General features: G+C 42.1%; 2 protein-coding genes across 9 annotated transcripts in view; one reads left to right on the top strand and one right to left on the bottom strand.

Annotated features, from left to right (window-relative positions):
* Nucleotides 1-2,882: 2,882 nt before the first annotated feature.
* POLR2L (RNA polymerase II, I and III subunit L) lies at nt 2,883-14,303 on the bottom strand. 3 transcript variants are annotated; one of them, XM_083480179.1, is made up of 3 exons: nt 14,188-14,303; nt 11,463-11,564; nt 2,883-3,324 (listed from the first exon to the last, which is right to left on the bottom strand). In XM_083480179.1, the coding sequence occupies exons 2-3, from the start codon at nt 11,555-11,557 to the stop codon at nt 3,216-3,218; spliced, it is 204 nt and encodes a 67-aa protein (XP_083336305.1). In that variant the 5' UTR covers nt 11,558-11,564; nt 14,188-14,303; the 3' UTR covers nt 2,883-3,215. The 3 variants fall into 3 exon arrangements, with proteins under 3 accessions (XP_083336305.1, XP_083336306.1, XP_083336304.1); XM_083480180.1 differs by having other exon boundaries at nt 14,203-14,226; XM_083480178.1 differs by lacking the exon at nt 14,188-14,303 and adding an exon at nt 14,018-14,177.
* Nucleotides 14,304-14,459: 156 nt separating this feature from the next.
* The window catches only part of TSPAN4 (tetraspanin 4), a 511,237-nt gene continuing 506,524 nt past the window's right edge, over nt 14,460-19,172 (top strand). The window contains exon 1 of one of the 6 annotated variants that reach the window (XM_083478930.1): nt 14,460-14,643. The gene's annotated coding sequence lies outside the window, so the exon portion shown is untranslated. Of the gene's footprint in view, nt 14,644-15,743; nt 15,835-19,172 lie in introns of those variants that run through there. The other 5 variants (XM_083478924.1, XM_083478928.1, XM_083478921.1 and 2 more) reach the window with 5 other exon arrangements.

Raw genomic sequence — 19,172 nt, 5'->3', positions numbered from 1 at the left:
AAACAAACAGCTGCAGCACATACCCACTGACAATCTTTGTGTACCTTTAAAAAGAAACCAGGGCACGTCCTCTGCGCTAATTACTTCCAGAGCTTAATTGCCAGAATGGAAGCATTTTTCACTTCCTATTTACATATTTAAAACGAAGAGGGTCAAATTCTCATCTCAGTAGCAAAGATACTGTGACTGAACATTTAAGGACCCATCACACTTCATTTCTCAAGTGCATACTATTAAACGTGTTGATTTTACAGTCCTCAAACATAGGTGGAAAAATCCATTTCACCACATGGGGCCCAATTCCCTTCTGTCCATATAAAGCTGTTTTAGTTTTATTGACTGCAGGACAGATTTGAATGCCAGTGAAGATGACCTATTGTTGTTAGCTGCTCACTTTCAAAAGCCTCTCTCTGCCTTTTGTTTTCTGCAAATTTGTTTTCTGCATGTGCTCTGATAAATTTTATCTCTTGCCAGAAGGACTCCTTAAGCTTTAGTCTCCCCTCTCCCCCAGCTCCAGAGAAAGCTTGTTGTGGCACATGCCAACGAGGCTAAGGGATCCTTTTTCAGACTACTGTACTTGCTTTCTGTTGTATGGCTTTTTAAGGTTTTCCCCAGGTTTGGGCTGAGAGAATTCTTCCCCCCCTCCAATTGCTTATGGCAATAACCAACCTTCACAAATACTCATATTCAATCCCACACCCTTTCTCCATGACTGGACTCTTCTTTCTCTCCCCCTTCCTCCTCTGTATTGCTACAGCTTGCTTCCCACCTCACCGCAATCAGCTTGTTATCTCTTTTGCCTACCCTTCAAAATCCTACACTCATCAGCCTAGGGACAAAATGGGTCTGGTAGCCATCACAATAGATTGTTTGCAGTTGCACCAATGGTGCCCTCTTGTGTTGTGTATCTGCATAGGCATGATACCAACCATCTTGGGATGGTTCAAGCTCTTACTCAGTGGTGGCAAAATTACGAGGGACATAGAACTGGGCTGTAAAATGATCAAGGATAAACCCGGCACATCTGCTAGAGTCAGATAATGCAGGGGTGAAACTCATATAAAAGCTTCTTGCTTCATCTGACCTGGCACCCAGAAGCTAACACAACCTTGTTCCCTAAAGACACAACTTTGGATGGGTAACTTATGCACTCCAGAACCATGTAGCCTAAAACAGAATGTTGTTTTTCCAGGCATTTTCCTAGATAATGTGGCAGGCGTACAAAACATAAGCTCTCCAACCAACTGTGAAACACAAATGCCAGAATTAATCACTTAATGCCCTTTGCATTAGGATAAAGTATGTGGTTTAAAATACAACAGAGCACTTTTAAATGAGGAACTGCTGAATGCTGGGGGAAAAAGAAGAGCAATCTCCTGCATCCCAGTAATAAATGAAAAAGGAAGCTTAACTTGTAAAGATTCACAGAACTGATGAGAATAATAATGGCTAGGAGCTTAATAATGTTCCCAGATCGGAGGGGTTTCCAAAAAGGGAAAGCAAATTAATAAAACTCAATTAAAGCAGTCTTGGCAAAAGTGGACCTCTATAAGGAAGACGCTGTGCACAGCTAGCTATCTCAGTAACTAAATAAATATCCAGTGTTTGTCTTCTCTACACTGCTCCTTACCCCCATGTGCAAAAAATTCATTTATTAGGGACCAAACCATGCATGTGGAGAAACAGCAAAATTCTGTCAAAAATTTTGGGTACCAAGCCCAAGGACTATTCTGCAGCATTTATTTATTTATTATATTTATACTCACCTTTGTTCTTCAGAAAAACTGTAGGCAGCATACAAGGGATTGGATTGTGTGATGGTCTCCCATTCACACACTACCCAGACTTCATCAACATTTCTGTATTGGCGGGACTCTTAATTTCTAGGACTCCAGTGTGCTTTATAGATGCATTTTCTTTCTCAAGCATGCGGGTTGCTTTTATTATTAAATGAAAGACAATGAAAAACAAATGGGTATACAAAATCTCAGAACAATCTGCACCAGTAATTTCTGAGATGCGTGTGGAAAAGCAGGCCTACTTTCCTGTAACTGTAGGTTTTTTTTTAATGAAACTAAGGAGACTTTATCAATGGCTTTAGGAGATAGCCTGGCACTGATATGAAGGCAAGATTTCAAATTTACAGTGTTTGTGCAATGGTGGTGAGGTTACAAACTTTGCATCTTGCTAAATAAAAGGAAAGCAAAGTTCCTTTCCTCTGTTTTAACAGCTGTGTCAAAGAGATGATCAGCATCCAAGTATGTGCCTAATGAACAGCTGGCTCTGCACTGATTATGGAACATACAAAACAGGTAGAAGCAAAACCTTTTATTTTGCACAGACAAGAAAACAGGCCTTTCACCTGCCCTGTATTACTGAATCTGCTCACCTCCTCTTTAACTGGAGCTTACACCACAGTTCTGGAAAATGGACTGCCAGTTTTGAAATGTGACATGCGAGAGAAATGGAAGGAAGAAGATTGTGCCAGCAATATACACTGGTAGCTTAGAAGATGTTCCCTCAGTCTGAATGCAATAGATTGAGTTTGATGGATAATGCCCCCCCTTTAAACCCACAGACTGGCTTTTCTAAGCAAACAAAATCCATCCTCCATTTTTATTACTTTTTCATATCACAAGTCATGGTACTTGTCACTCAACTGGATCTCATGTCTTTAAGATAACTTCATATAATGTAATAGTGTGGATCAACACCAGAGAGGTTATTTCCACCCCACCCCTAAAATGATAGGAAGTCCAGGAGTGAACAAGTGAAATAGGTTAGCATGCAATCAGTTCTCTTTAGTTTCTTGTATGAGAGTCTTGATAGAATAAGAGGAGCGCCACAGGATGAGATGAAGGACAATCCTTACAAAATCACAATGTGGCTATAACGACAACCTTTATTAAAACTGCTGCCAGTGGCACAAAGTACAGTTTTTTAAAAAATCACAATTCTCCACAACCCATGAGATTCTGATGAACTTCCATCCCTATTTTAATTAAATCTACAGTCCCCAACTGTGTGTAAGTGGATTTCATCTTTCAGTAATTTCTTTTCAAGAGGTTAGTGGCTAGGGCCTATAGCATGCCCAGAGAGTGAAATCCTTCACTGGACATGATGATCTGCATTTGTAACCCCCTGCAGCTTCGTTTGAGGAGTTCTAGCAGCACGCTGGTCCATATGTATGTAGTATAACACATTCTTTCTGCTATTTATTTCTCCAGAGGGGCATAATTCAGGAGCTTCTCAATCAGATCCACGTGGGCAAGCAGCATTCGCCGACAGCAATATCTCTTCAGACCCAGAGCATCCAAAGCATCACTAAGAACAAACAAAAAGCAGGTGTGTTTGAAAGAAAAGCAGCATGCTGAAACCTGATCCCAGCCAAATAAAGGCAAAAGCCTTGTCCATGAGATAGAAGAGGATCTATATTACTGTTCTTGTTGTTATAATTTACATTCCTCCCCAAAGATCATAGGGTGGCAGGCACAGTGATAATAAAACATTTTTTAAAAAACTAAAACAATTTCAAAATATTCTACAAATTTTAAAATATAGTCCATAGAAGCAAGGTGATTGACTGGGGTAGGGGGCTGAACCCCACCTCCTTAAGGATCAGACGATTAGGATTGCTATTTATTTTTCATTTCATAACATTTATATACGGCTTGATTTTAGAAAATGCTATCCTCATAGCCATTTTACAAGACTGCTGCTGTACGCAAGTTACTGTTCTCTAAGTTTCACTTTGATAATCTGCTAGTTTTTAGTTTTTTAATTCATTATGACTATAAACACATTTTAACAATACTGAATGTGACAGGCTTAACTTTATTATTTGCCCATTAAAGAAGCAGATGTAAAAGTGTGCTTGAAAAGTACACAACTTCCATCATAGCCTGCCTGCCTTGAGTTTCTCTTTAAGAACAGTTATTGGATCCCTAAGATGAAATCTCAGCCATCTGTCTCTTAATTAAGGTCTACCTAGCCACAGACTTTCCCCCCTTATGTTCCAAGAAAACAAAAGGCCTGGAGGGTAGGCGGGAAACCCACAAGCTTGTATGTCTGTGGACTAGTTTATGTTAGTCTTGTAACACAGCATCAAATGCACAGAACACTGTTTCTGCCGGTATTGGGCTCCAGAAGGAGCTTCGTTCTCCCAAAGACATATAAACAAACCATTACCTGAAAACACATTTAGTATTAGCTTACTTTTACGCCATGCCTGTGCTTTGCGATACACTGTGCTCCCCATCACAAACACTTCTGGCTTCTAGCAATCTTCAGGAGCCCTTTCTAACTTTCCTCTCTCCCATCCATACAATAAGTGCTGTTTTCACCACAAACCCAGGATGAGTGAATATGCATAGTAGGGGAAGCAGGATTACAGCAGATGGTCCACCCCAATCTAAGTATTATTTGTCGTTGTTACTACTACTACAACAACTACTACTACTTTTTATGAATCACCTTATACCCAAATGTCTCCTTAAGCAAAGAAGTTAGCAAACATCGGAAGGCTTTGGAAGCACTCTCAAACAACAGATGTCCATTTTGACATATTCTGTAGGTCCAATATAAAGTCTTCCTACGCACGTATATTTCGAACGCTGCAGTAGCAGCAGGACTGGAGGAACAAAAGCAGTTTGGTAAGAGGCCATGAAGTAGGCATGGCTAGTCTAAGTCAGGCTATTGGTCCTCCTAGCCTAGTACTGCCTACACCACCAGCAGTCTTTAATGTTTTCAGACCTGGGAGCCACCTTTAACATGGCATCATATGACATTCACAATTATTTGCAGCTAGAAAGGAAGAATTGGTATCACTCCCAATTTTTAATTTCAAGGGGGTTCCTTTTTCTGCAGCTAGGCAGGGCAACAAAGGTGCCAAATTCAAGAAGTGCCAAATTGAAGTAGAGGCAGGAAAGGAAGAATTGGCTAGAAAATTACAGTTTACTCCCAATTCTAGCTCTGGAATTTGGCTCTGTGCCTTCACCAGTCATGATGGACAGGTGAATGTGTCACTTTGGTCATGATGGACAGGTGAATGTCCATCACTTTACCAGCCAAATGGGGAGGTCTGGAAGGATTAGTATGCCAGTGGGCTAGAGGTTTCCCAGTGCTGCTTTAATGAATGTGATAAATGATCAGTGAGGGGACAGTAAGTTGGGTGACTGTTTTAGACAGGTTCTTTCTTATTAGTGCCCAGTTAACTCCAAGTTCAGGCTTTGCTATCTATCCTCTACCTTAAAAGATACAGCTTCTCTGGTGTCTAACCTGACCTTTTAGGTCAGCATTAGTTTCTGTTCCATTGGGGCTTTCAATGGAGATTGATGAGCTAAGATTAGCAAAGGCTGGGCAGTTGACCCTCTGATGTAGCAACACATTCAAAAAGAAGTTGAGTTTTTCCAAGTGTTATTAATGTACATTTTGACATGTAATAAAGTAATAAATTTCCCATTTAAGAATTTAAATTTCCCATTTAAGAATTTTGCTCATGATTTATGCTAGGGTGGTGGCATGGGCAAACCAAGTTCTCATTCCCATTATGGGCCTACTAGAGTAATTAACATTCAGTTTGAGATGTGAGGTGCTCACAGATCAAGTAGGTAGAAGTCATAAAATAGAAGCAGAAAGCTGATGAGCATAATAAGACAGTGCCTCTTGAACTTAAGAGGCCTCCAGCACACACACTAGATTTCCACATAGGATAAAATCTTCAGTACAGTGTATGACCTCAGAAGTTATTCAAATAATGGTAACAACATAAATCACCCTGTCAAATATTTTAATAGAGGCTCAATCAGTTTCATATTTATTTTATTTTTAGCACTTAGGCTGCAATCCTAAACAGTGGGGTTTACTTCCAAGTAGACATACATAAGATTGTGCTGTTAACCTTCCCAAAATTGCAGAAACGTTTGGCACTACAAAATAAGCCCCCACACCTTGATTGTTATCAACCCATGGTGTAGTTTTTAAAACTCTGAATGTGGAATATATTTAGCTAAACTAATCAGCAGAACTGAATAGATTTTTGAATATTTTTACCACCTCCAATATTCTAAATAACTGTCTGAAGAAACTCAACGTAAGAGAAAAACAGCATTTCCAAATTCTGCAAAATCTCTGCATCCTCAGACAAGTAAATTATTCCCTTTAGCTGACCCATTTTTTGCTACAAGAAATGATTTTAATAATATCTGACATATAGATCTGCCCTCCAAATTGTGAGTAGGCACTGAGCTAACAGACAGCTTTGCTGCAAGGGAGAAACTCAAATATGTATTGTCTACCCACTTGGTCAATGTAAAATCATACAATAAATTGCAAGAGAATCTGATTTATGCCCAAGGCATAATTCAGGTGCATTTATCATGCAAATATTGTACTAAAGTACTACTTAATCTCAAATTCTAGATCCATAAATTCCAATTCTGTATTTGCAATGGAAAATCAATTGCTAGCAGAATGGCTATGATTAACTACAACCAGAAACAATGCTGCAAAGGTAAGAAAAATGATGGATACAGCAACAACGAAGAATTATATATGAGACTTCTCTAGATACTAGCTAGTCAAGAAAGAAAGCTTTTCTTCATCCTTTCCTTCTATATGTTTTTGATTTTATATTATCTAGATGTTTAATTCCTATTTGGAAAATAGTGTTACACAGGTCTCAGAAGCTAAATTATGTAGCACCCATAAGTGAAGTACTAGGATTTTTCTTAAAACACATGAGCTCTTAAAACAATGTTAATAGGTAGAAATCTGCCACAGCACTTGATAGTTTGTGATTTTAAAAAATCAAGCAAGTGTTCCTTATGCTTTTCTATATAATTCATGCATTTGAAACTACCATGTTAAAAGAAAGGCTCTGAATGAGCTGGAACCACTGTTCAGATAACATATTGTTGTTGTTGTTTAGTCGTGTCCGACTCTTCGTGACCCCCATGGACCAGAGCACGCCAGGCACTCCTGTCTTTCACTGCCTCCCGCAGTTTGGTCAGACTCATGTCCGTAGCTTCGAGAACACTGTCCAACCACCTCATCCTCTGTCGTCCCCTTCTCCTTGTGCCCTCAGTCTTTCCCAACATTAGGGTCTTTTCCAGGGAGTCTTCTCTTCTCATGAGGTGACCAAAGTATTGGAGCCTCAGCTTCATGATCTGTCCTTCCAGTGAGCACTGAGGCCTGATTTCCTTAAGAATGGATACGTTTGATCTTCTTGCAGTCCATGGGACTCTCAAGAGTCTCCCTTCAGCACCATAATTCAAAAGCATCAATTCTTTGGCGATCAGCCTTCTTTATGGTCCAGCTCTCACGTCCATACATCACTACTGGGAAAACCATGGCTTTAACTATATGGACCTTTGTTGGCAAAGTGATGTCTCTGCTTTTTAAGATGCTGTCTAGGTTTGCCATCGCCTTTCTCCCAAGGAGCAGTCGTCTTTTAATTTCGTGACTGCTGTCACCATCTGCAGTGATCATGGAGCCCAAGAAAGTAAAATCTCTCACTGCCTCCATTTCTTCCCCTTCTATTTGCCAGGAGGTGATGGGCCCAGTGGCCATGATCTTCGTTTTTTTGATGTTGAGCTTCAGACCATATTTTGCGCTCTCCTCTTTCACCCTCATCAAAAGGTTCTTTAATTCCTCCTCACTTTCTGCCGTCAAGGTTGTGTCATCTGCATATCTGAGGTTGTTGATATTTCTTCCGGCGATCTTAATTCCGGCTTGGGATTCATCCAGCCCAGCCCAGATAATATATTACATGTGTTATACTCTATTTTTAGCAGCATCAGCGACACAGTAGAAATAAAGAAGCTTCTTCGTTCTAGTATACAAAACATCTTTTCATATCATCAAATTTAAACCAAGTGTTCATATCATGCAGCTCACAGAAACCTGTGCACCTTTTAAGAACTAATTGGTATTCTAAAAAATCAGATACTATTTAAAATGCCCTAAAATAGAATTTCAGTTCCTTTTAAAAACGTCTAACTCCTGTAACCACAGGGGGGAAAGAAGCGTGACAGCAGAAAGTTTAGGTAATTTCTAAGATTAGCCTTTAATTAATTATAGGATCTTAGATGTTCTAAGTTCTCAAGAGTTCTGAGGACTCAGCAAGACAATGGGGCCTGTCATTTCATACTACTCAAGAGAAACAGAATTGTTTTCTGAAAAATGGAACCATGGCTACAATCCTATATGTACCTGGGAATAAGCCTATGGAACTATGGAAGCAAGGATAGGACCATACTGTTAACAGAAATGCGAGAGTTATGTTTGTGGGAAACATTACACGGAAATACAGTGGTACCTCAGGTTACAGACTCCGCTAACCCAGAAATAGTACCTCGGGTTAAGAACTTTGCTTCAGGATAAGAACAGAAATCAGGGTGCGGCAGTAGCGGGAGGCCCCATTAGCTAAAGTGGTATCTCAGTTTAAGAACAGACCTCCAGAACAAATTAAGTTCTTAGCTCGAGGCACCACTGTACAAAAGATGGGCAACACTATCTTCTGTTCATTGATTTGTTTGCTATGTCAGATGGTAATGCTTAATCAGAGCACTAGAGGATGCTTGAATATAAATGCTGAAAGAGTGTCAGTTCTTGCAGCTCTACCTGTGTGGGAGAGATTGAAATGCTCCAATTGTGTTTGACATTCACTTCTCACTTTGTCAGTAAGTTTTATATGTGGGAAAGTGCTTTCACTTAAAGTTCAGCAATGTAAGACTGAGGTCAACCAAATGATTTTTTCTAAATCAACCTAAGAACTTTCACTTGAATTTCATACCCTGTTTCCCCGAAAATAAGGCAGTGTCTTATATTAATTTTTGCTCCCAAAAATGCGCTAGGTCTTATTTTCAGGGAATGTCTTATTTTTCCATGAAGAAGAATACGGTACACATTTATTGTTGAACAAACAAAACAAAAACAAAAACAAAAAGGAAATTTATTACCTGTATACGGTACAAAGCCTTACAGTAGCTTTGGGGGCCTTATATTCCGGGGTGGCCTTATTATCGGGGAGGCCTTATATTCGGGGGAGGCCTTATATTACAGCAAGAGGCAAAACTGGAAGTAGGTCTTATTTTGGGGGGATGTCTTAATTTCGGGGAAGCAGGGTAGTTAGGCAAAGGAAATTCAAGTTTATACAATCCAACTTAAATATGCAAATCAAGCATGTTTATGGAAGTTTTTCCAATTTTCATAATTCATTTCAAGTGCAGCAAGGGATTCGTTTAATCCGAGTACAACCTTCTACATTGAGCCATATCTGACAAAAAGCAAAGCAAAGCAAAGGGGGTTTAAAATGTCTCCAATGTTAGCTCCTCAGTACTGTAGCTACATTTCCCCCATGGAACTCTGAAAAGCCCCCTCAAGAAAATCAGGCAATCTCAATTATTTGTAGGTAACTTGCTAAGTCCACTACCCTTGGAGTTAGCCCCACTGAATTCATTGGACTAAGTTTTGAGTAGACAGGACTAGGATTGCACTTTAAAATATCCCTGAGTTAACGTCCATTGACAGCATTTAGAACGTTCATTGACAGGTAGCTAAACAAGAGAATACATTGTTTCTACTGTCTCCGGTTGTTTTCAAAAAAAGGAGGAAAGTAACTGAAAATTGAAACTAACTTTGGATTATTGAAACTGTGTTTAAAAGAGGACATACTGACCAATACAAATAGAAACTGTTTTCCCCTAGTGGAAGCTTTTGAAATTGGTTACTTCACAGGAGCTGGGCTAGGGGAATTTCCAGCTGCAAGATAAAAAATTGTGAGACTTTGGAATTGACCTTGAATCTCTTAAGTGTTATGGCAAATGGAAAGGAAAAAACAGACGGGATGTCAACAGAAGAGGCCTTAGTGGCTGCATTATTGAAAATAAACGATTCGCTGGAACAACTTCACAAGAAAACAGACGTGATAAATGTGAAAATGGATGCTGCAAATATTGAAATTGACTTAATCGTAGAAAGTTTAAATAACTTGGGACAAAAGGTGAATACCAATTCAGAAACCACCCAGAAATTGACACAGGAATCTACTCTGATACGGCAAACTGCAGATGAAGTCAGGGAAAAAACCCTTGCTGCTGAATCTAAAGCAATACAACTGGAGAGGAGAGTCCCATCCATACAAAGACAACCTGATGAACATAAGCTGACATTCGTTATGATTGAACCTAAAGAAGAACAGATGAATTTGAGGACCAGAGCCCTATGTGAACTGGAAAAGGAAAGTTTGACAGAGTTTCAGGAGGCGACAGGACTAACATCGGTTGAGAAAGAGAGGTATTTGGGGGTTAGTATGACCGCCAAAAATGTGAATCTGTTTAAGGATAACTGTGAAGGATGTTGGATTGAAGAGAAGGGGGATTTGGAAATATGGACAAATCAGAAGTTGTTACTGTTGGGCCGAGTTACTGTGGTGGGGATGAGGGCTGCTGTGTTGCTGGGGATGTTGCTTTCGTTTCAAACATTGCAAGCTTTGGATGGGATGGATTGTTTCAGGAGGTGGCAGAGGGATGTTTCTAGAGTGGTTTGGCAGGGCAAGAAGCCTCGAGTAAAACTTAAGATATTGACGGATGCCAAAGAAGGAGGTGGACCTGCCCTGCCAGACCTTTAAATTTTGTTGTGAACCATCTGCTTTTTGCTGGTTGAGAGAATGGCTGCTTCTTGAAAGCACTGAAGTGTTGGACAATGGCAGACGAAGTTGATGGACTATATGGAATTGGCGGAAATGACTGGCAAGATGCGAGACCAGGGAGAAGAGTCGGTGGAAGAAGATTGGAAAAAGTTTAAAGACTATTTATAGAAATATTGTAAAATTAAGGAATGTTAGAAAAATGTTGGAATGAAGTTATATGGCTTTAGTAGAAATGTTATAAGGAATTAAGTATAAATAGATTAATAGAAAATTAAAGGAAAAATAAGGCAAGAATGTGTTAAGATAATTATAGGATAGAAAACAGAGTAAGATGGAAAGGAATTGCTGAAACAATTAATAGAAGTGGAATACAAAAAGGGAGGTGTGAGGTCGTCGCTGGAAATAAGTGAATGAAATATAAGATACTGAAAATGTTTGAGGTGTTTTTAAATTGTTTTTGTTTGTTTTGTTAGTCCATGTAGCGTTTTTGTATTGTATTTGTATTGTTTTTTCTCTTTTCTTTTTTTGTTTGTAGTGTTGTGTTGAAAATGTTGAAAAAGTAATAAATATCATTTAAAAATATATATATATCCCTGAGTTTATGCTTTCATTATTAATATGAAAGTAATTATTCTATGTGATGTAATTATTATTTATAAAAATTGGACCTACACTTCATAAAACATGAGCACAGGATAAAGAGTGTTATACATACCTTTTTGTGAATGATCCCTAGACTACTACAAAATGTTAATGGATACTTTTCTCAAAACAGTTGTGAAAACACAAGTGTGTGAAGCAGAGCCCTTACCCTTCTGTATACTCAGCTTGCAGAAGACCAAGATATGCCTCCCATTTGTTTCCAACGATTTTGCCGCAAGTGAAGCATCTCACTGGTATGATCATTTTACACCTAGGGAAACATTAAAAGCAGGAAATTTAAACAGTAAGCGCATGATTTGATGTATCTAAAACTAATACCAAGCAGTCTAACCAAGGCATTTAAACTGCATTAGTTCCAAAGGCAAAGGCAAGTGGGTGTGGACCTGGTCAGTGTCTGAAGGTAGGAGCACTGGAGCCCTCTTTCTGGTGTTCAGTCTGAACTGGTCAGGGCAAAAAGCGTGTACAGGGCAGAGGCATGCACACTGGCCCCACCCACATTGTCCCCACACAAGCAAGCTCTACTTCTTAACCTTCTTGTATTGAGCTTCCTGAAGGGGCTTTAAGATTTTTCTTCCTGCTCAGTGTGGGAAGGCTGGGGTTTGAACCAACAAGCTGGGGATGTTGTGGGGCAGCACCAGCATGCAAGCCCCAGGCTCCTTATGTACTTTTTGTTCTTGCATGCTTAGTCTGGACATCTGAAGCGGACTCCTGAGAGCCCTATGCAATCGGGACTAAGTGTGTATTCAACACAAATCTTAGTACAATTCTGAATATGTGCTCTTACATGTGCTAAGGCTGCAGTCCTATGCACACTTATCTGAAGTCTCATAACAAATAAAGTTATTGAATGTATGACTTGAATGTATTTAATTCCAAGAACCTTAATGGTCTTGAAGAAAACCAACACTGGCTATAGATGCTGGTTGGCAAAACCGATATCCTTTCTTCAAAATGATGTCAGCGCTTTGACCTAAGTATATGTTTGCATTTCACCTTTGTATAAGACAGCAATTTTGATAGGAATTTCACTGAGTCTAGCTTAATCTGGGCTGGCTATGAATTAATATTTTTAAGTTTTATTGAAGCACAATAACCATTACTGATAACTGAAAGTTACTGATTGCCATTACAGGTAATAGTAATTGTTTTTCAATAAACTAATAATTTGATAGCTCAACCAGTTCTCTTTTGCCTTTAAACTGAAGAGCATTATTCCAATAATTTAAGACCCATTTACCTCCAAGCAAAAAGGTGAATAAATATTAAACTGCAGTTAACTGAAGAAGTGTGCATGCACACAAAAGCTTATACCAAGAACAAATTTAAAGGTAAAGGACCCCTGACAGTTCAGTCCAGTCGCGAATGACTCTGGGATTGTGGCGCTCATCTCACTTTACTGGCCGAGGGAGCTGGCGTTTGTCTGCAGACAGTTTTTCCGGGTCATGTGGCCAGCATGACTAAGCCACTTCTGGCGAAACCAGAGCAGTGCACGGAAATGCTGTTTACCTTCCTGCTGGAGCGGTACCTATTTATCTACTTGCACTTTTTGGCATGCTTTCAAACTGCTAGGTTAGCAGGAGCTGGGACTGAGCAACAGGAGCTCACCCCATTGCGGGGATTCAAACAGCCAACCTTCCGATTGGCAAGCCAACTCAGTGGTTTAGACCACAGCGCCACCCACGTCCCCAAGAACAAATTTAGTTGGTCTCTAAGGTACTAGTGGACAATTTTTTTATTTTTAATATATATTTCGACTGCAGTTAACTGCTTTTTACAATGCAAAATAAATATTAGAGGTGCTCCTTATCCACCCCTTGGTTTGAGTCAGGCAGCATGCATGACTGGGTCCCTCCATGAGCACAGACGGAGGGGGCAGGGAGGGGCAGCTGCCAAATCAATAAAATTTAATAAAAATACCTAGCAAACTGAGGTTCTGTCCCCCCAACAAAAGACCTCCCCCCTTAACAAACATCTTGGCTATGTCCATGGGCCCCACCTATGCTAGAGGGCTGAGTTTGGATGCTGGAGAAACCAAGGAGCTTGCTGGGTGGCCACCAACCAAATCAGCCTCAGCCCAGTGCCAACTTGCCTCACGACTGTGGTGAAGATGAAAAACTGCAACTTAAGCTGCAATCCTATGCGCGGACACTTGGGTGCGAGTCTCACAGCAACCAATGAGATCCAGGGGAACAGCTTTGTTTGGAAAGTCACAACAAACGCAAGTAAGACTCTTGTGGCACCAGAAAGACAACCATATAACTTGTGGCATAAACTTTAGTGAACTACTTGGTAAGAATGAATGGTGGCTCCAAACGGCGAACTCATATATCACAATAAACGTGTTAAGTGTTCAAGGCACCACGAGGCTCTTGCTTGAAATCAACTCGTCATCCTCTTGTTCTCCTTAACTCTCCAAGTAAACATGGCCAAGCCCTCGCCCGCCCCAGATTTCGCCAATACTTTAAAGCTACATAAAGAGGGGCGGGTGGCTTCCGTCCTTGCCCACATCAGAGTGCCTGGCCGGGATCGGTGGCCCCGAGCAAGATGTAAAGATGGTGCTATAGAAACTGGAGGAAGGGGCAGAGGAGAAACCGCCCGCGTTCACAGAAACCGGTCTGAGCCTTCGGAAGCGATTTAATTCCGCTTCTCACTCTTTTCTGCTTCAGAATGAAAAGGTAACGCATCATTATTTATTAGCATTACCGTTATGTTAACAGTAGCGGCGGCGAAAGAGCAGGAAAGTCGCGACTGCTACGAGATACCTTTCCTTCTTTTACTACTTACTACGTTTTTGAAGAGGGGGGAGGACGGGGAAAAGGCGACAAAGGGAAACCCGAACTAAAGCAGGAGGCTCGCCGGACCAACTGACCTACCTAACGGACACTCGCCGCGTCCCGCGCGCACCGTTGCCGCCGTTACCAGCTTTGCAAATCGCCACGCCCCCTCCTCGCCGGGCGCTACTAATCCACGCAATAGGGGGGGAGAACTGTTTTCAGACTTCCGCAGCAGTACGTTACAGTGAGCACGTTAAGAGACAACCGCGGGAGATTTCCGCGCAGATCGGCACGCCCCGTGGAGGGCTGGGGACAGCGCCCTCTTCTTTATCGCTCTATTCTTAACTCGACCCCTCTCCGAGGGTGAGGAATGGTACGGTCCGAGCGGTACGGCGTCGCGGTTGGCTCAAGAAAGTTGCGTTCGGCGAGGGCTTTCGCGTTTCTCGTGCGCGCTGAGTGGCAGCTGGGGCGTTCGGATTGCAGAGCGCGGAGTCTGGGCAGCGGGAGCAGCTTGAGCTCGCAGCTTCATTGGAGCAAGTGGCGGCGGAGCGTCAGGTACTCCTTTGCATTCGTGTTTCTTTTCGCGCTGTTCTGCAGACACTTGTTGCTAGAGGTTTTTTTTTTCTTTCTCCAAGCGAGAGTTTTAGAAAAAGAAGGCTGATTTTTCTGTCTTCCGTACATTGAGTTGTGCTGTTGGCTGGAAAAGTGCAACTGGTGGTGTTGCAGTAGTTCAGCCCCGTCAAGTTTTTCCTTGCTGATGGGAGCTATAAAACGGGAAAAGATAAGGTGGGGAGAGGAAAACGGTGTTTCCCTCCGCTCCAAATCTAAATCAGGCTGCTGGTGCCTTGCAGAGGAACACAGCTGCTCTGGTGTTATGCTACTTGTGGCGATTTCTTTCTCTCTCTTTTGCGCTGCCAAAACCCACTCAAGTTAGTGGAGATTTGCAGTATGTGCTTGGGAGAATATGCCTGGATGGCTATTTCCAAATGGTGATCGCAATCTCGGTGATGTTTCTACTGAAAGCACGAGAGAGAACTTTAAATGGAAACACGCTGCCAGAAAGGAGTTTTCGTTTATATTTTTAAAAATCCCTTCATTTTGGAGAGCCTAGGAGAAATCGCAACAACCGCTCCTGGACATTCAATCCAGCCAGACTTTCCCTAATGCTGCTGCCCCGGCGCTCGCTCTCCTTCGGAAATGAAAAACGCCCCCCCCCCGTCCCCAGCAAGGAGAGCATCTTTCTCCTTCCTCTCGGTTGTTAACTTGATGGATCCGTGGGTCGCTAGTGTCACGCGAAAACTTGCCCAATATATATATATATTTAAAAATATATATATGCGGGGAGTAGCTGCTCTCCAAATCTTTCGGAGGCGGGACCTACAACAGTCCTGTTTTTTCCCCGCTGGAAAACAAACCTCTCTCTGCGTCTCGCGCCCCAGTTCTTCGCACATCGGTAGCCCGATCCAGTGCACGTTTACTCTGAAGTAAATTCCAGATCACGGGGGGACAGTGATAGGTTTACTTCCCTTTGAAAGTGCGTAGGCTTTGCAGCCTGAGCAAACCGTATCAACGTTTAGGTTACATGCCATCATCCCCCCCCTCCCCTCCCCTCCGGCATTTCTAGGTAGTGGTATATGGTGGTCGGTAGAGCCACATCCTTGTACGCCTTCAGTCCCATGCACACTTATTGGCGGGTGAACCCATGGAATTGAGCGGGACCTCATCCTCCGGAGTAAACAATTACAGGTTACTATTTACTATTTTTATTTGCATTTTGTGTGCCACCCTTCTCCAAGGAGCTCAGGGTGGGGTGGCGTATTCCGCTTTTATTTTCAAAACAGTCCCGCGAGGGAGATTTTGGGCTGAGAGATGTTGACTGACTCAAGGTCGCCCCTTGATGGATAAGTGGAGAGGTGAGCTGGGGTCTCCCTGGAAAACCTCTTGAAATGGGCGGGCGACATTTCATGCATATTTTACAGTGGAATTTCTCCCTGTGAAGGATAAATAAATGTGAATGCAGTTGGAGTTAATAATGGGGCTTCTCTACACTATGGTTTGAGAAGTGTGGGCCTAGTACAACTTTTTATGCAGTCCTCTGTTTGGCTGAGGTGAATGGGTGTGGTCTGTTTGACTTTTCTAGAGTAACTTTGGCTTCTCTCCTGCCACTGGTGCCGAATTACTGTATATTTTAGAGTCTCCTTTAAAAGGGTGAGATTTATTCACAGCTGTATTTAAGAACAAACTGTTCCCGCTTCAGGGGGATTAGCATGTGGTGTTTGCAGGATTGTATCCAATGGCAACATTTTATTTGGGAAAGAGCTATAAATCATGGGGGTGGGGAGTTTGAGGCAGAAGAGCAAATGAATAGGATACCAGAGTTTGCAAGCTGTAAGGCTCTGTGTCCTTCCACAAGCTATTGCTATGTCTTCAGGCAAAAGACCAAGAGAGATGCTATCAGATTTCTTGATCTCTCCCAGTTGTGTCTCTGAGTATGCTTGGCATTTGAATCGAGTGGGATTGTTATTATTGGTCCTCATTCTGCAAATATTTATCCAACGCTGTGGGTCATGTAGATGTTTACTTCAGAGTAAGTTTTCTTGAACTCCCTGCAACTTACTTTTGAGCAAACACTTGGAAGATTGGGTTCTATCGCTTTCTTACTACAGACTTTCTTTGAGAGATGTGCCATTTCCTGAGACGAAAGGGAAGGTGGTGGTTGAGGTTTTTGGTGGGAAAATGGAATTGTGTCCTGGGAAGATTAAGTCTTACTGGGAGAGGTAGACCAAGGGAAAGCAATACACATTCTGGCATCTGAGGCAGACCCTAAATTGACGCCTTCCTCCCTGCCAGGGAAGACGGGGTGAGGAAAGATCTACATCAGGAGCAAGGTGGAGAAAGGAAGTTCAACACCGGGATCTGCTGTCCAAGAGGATTCTGCCACCTGAGGCAGTTGTCTCACCTTTCCTCTTGGTTGGGCCAGTCCTGAGGGAACTATCCCTTATAGCAACAGTAGCTAACCTGTTGCTCTCCAGACATTGCTGGACTCCAACTCCTCTCAACCCTAGCTAGCATGGCCTCTATTTGGGGATGATGGGAGTTGTAGTTCAGCAACATCTGGAAGGCCACATGTTAGCTACTCCTGCACTACCACCAGGAAGACACCATGGTGGCTTATGGGAATTGTATTGGATGGGGTGAGGGGCAAGAGTCAAGGTCTTTCACCTTAGGCTAGCTTGCTTAAGCAATAACTTTTACAGCTAGTGGGGGGGCAATATCTGTATATTCCCCCACCCACCCAAAGTGCACTGGAGGCTATTCATTCAGCAGGAGGAGGAAAGAGTCTTCCAACATCCTCCTCACAAGGATGAGATTGTTTGTGTGAAGGGCTGTACCTTGAGGAGCGGGTGATTTTTCACATAAGACTTTGTTTCCCTTTGCTTTGCCCAGCCGAGCCCAGCCTGCTATACAGTGGACATGAATATATACTGGTGATGCTTGGGGAATCAAAGTATGTGCTGACTATGTGCCCTTTCGAATTATTGCGGACATAATATCCTGGGACCTCCATTTGGCCTCTGTAGAAAACAGGATGCTGGACAGGACTTTGCTCTGTTTCACCAGCGTTGCTCTTATTTTCTTACAGCTTGTCTGTCACAGAAAAAAACAAGTCTTGTGGCACCTTAAAAGACTCAATAAATTTATTATAGGTGACATAAGCTTTGGTGGACAAGTTTGATGCATAACAAGTTATCTTCAGTTGGCAGATTTGGGTATAGGTCAGGCATGGGGCACTTGTGTCTCTCCAGATGTTGTGGGATTCCATCTCCCATCAGCCCCAGCTAGGAATGATAGGAGTTATAATCCAGCAACATCTGGAGAGGCGCAGATGCCCCATCCCTGGTACAGAGGAAAACAAACAAGTAAGACTGTGACAATCCTTTATATACAAACTCCTCCTTTTACTTCTAATAACTATGTAGCCAAAATGGTATAATCTGCACCAAAAGACATTGGCAGGTTTTGGGGAGCCCTAAGAGTTGCATAAGTACAGTTAAAAAAATCCTAAAAGTGTGGGGAGAGGGAGAGGACATGCACGAGTGTGGACTGAGCATTCTTAGTGGCCAGAGAACATGGAGTGCCTTTTGGGGGAAATAAAATGTGGTGGGTTGGAATGTGGTATTCAGACAGTCATTCTCCCCTGAATACTCTATTCCAACCCACCCAGTTTTCTCCCCCCCCAAAAAAAAACCCAACTGTGTTCTCTGGCCCCTGAACATGCTCAGTTCACACAGGTGCATGTCTGCTTATGTTCTCCTCCCACCACACACACTTAGGATTTTTTGTATTTCTGCAACTTTGGGTGTGAATGGTGCCATTTTTTATTTTTTTGCTACATGATCATTTGTTGCTGTTATTGCGATTTACTCTTGGGTAATTCTGGAGTTCCTGTGAATAACCAACCTCCTACCTTAACTGCTCATCTTGTCGCTTTTAATCCAGTGGTGATATAGATAGGGAAAGGCCCTGACTCATTCCAAGTTCTTTCACTCATTTCTTCCGCCTTTGATTTATTTCTTGACTGTGTGTGTGTGTGTAGTGGGAGGCAATCAAGTAAACATAATCTATGTAGTTTGCGGAGGCTGTAGATCAGAGGGAGAGAAGCCAGTCTTTTGCTGAGAGACCAGCTGCCTTTGGCCTTCCTTCAACTGTCACTTAGCAGCAGCAGCCATTCCTTCAGGCTACCTGAATTGTTTCTTTCCCAGCTGGTCCTCATAAGAACTGTAACTTTAAGAATTGGTATATGAGCTTGCTTGATACCTCCCTTTTTATCCCTTTCCCTTTCTGAGTGATATATTTTAGATTGTTTGTAAGCAGTTCTGGGCGCAAGTCTGAAGGGGCAGGGTAGAAATGCTTTAAATAAATGAAAGGCCTGCAAATAACCAGGAAAAATGTGTCTCACCTCCCCCCTTCCCCCCTTTCTTTCTGGGTCTTTACATCTCTAAGTTTGTTATTTTAAGCTGGACATTGATGAAGTTGGACACTGATTGTGCATCATGGACCTTTTAAAACTTACCGAAGTTGGA

This window comes from Podarcis liolepis, assembly GCF_965112155.1.
Source record: "Podarcis liolepis genome assembly, chromosome: 1".
Classification (NCBI taxonomy): domain Eukaryota; kingdom Metazoa; phylum Chordata; class Lepidosauria; order Squamata; family Lacertidae; genus Podarcis; species Podarcis liolepis.
Note: the sequence above shows the minus strand (reverse complement) of the source record. Positions and strands in the feature narration are given on the sequence as shown.

What these genes read in the sequence shown, in the direction of transcription:
- POLR2L (XM_083480179.1), bottom strand. Translation starts at nt 11,557, where the DNA reads ATGATCATACCAGTGAGATGCTTCACTTGCGGCAAAATCGTTGGAAAC. An exon ending in CAAGCTGAGTATACAGAAGG is followed by an intron (nt 3,325 to 11,462) that starts GTAAGGGCTCTG and finishes GTTTGTTCTTAG; the next exon opens with TGATGCTTTGGATGCTCTGG.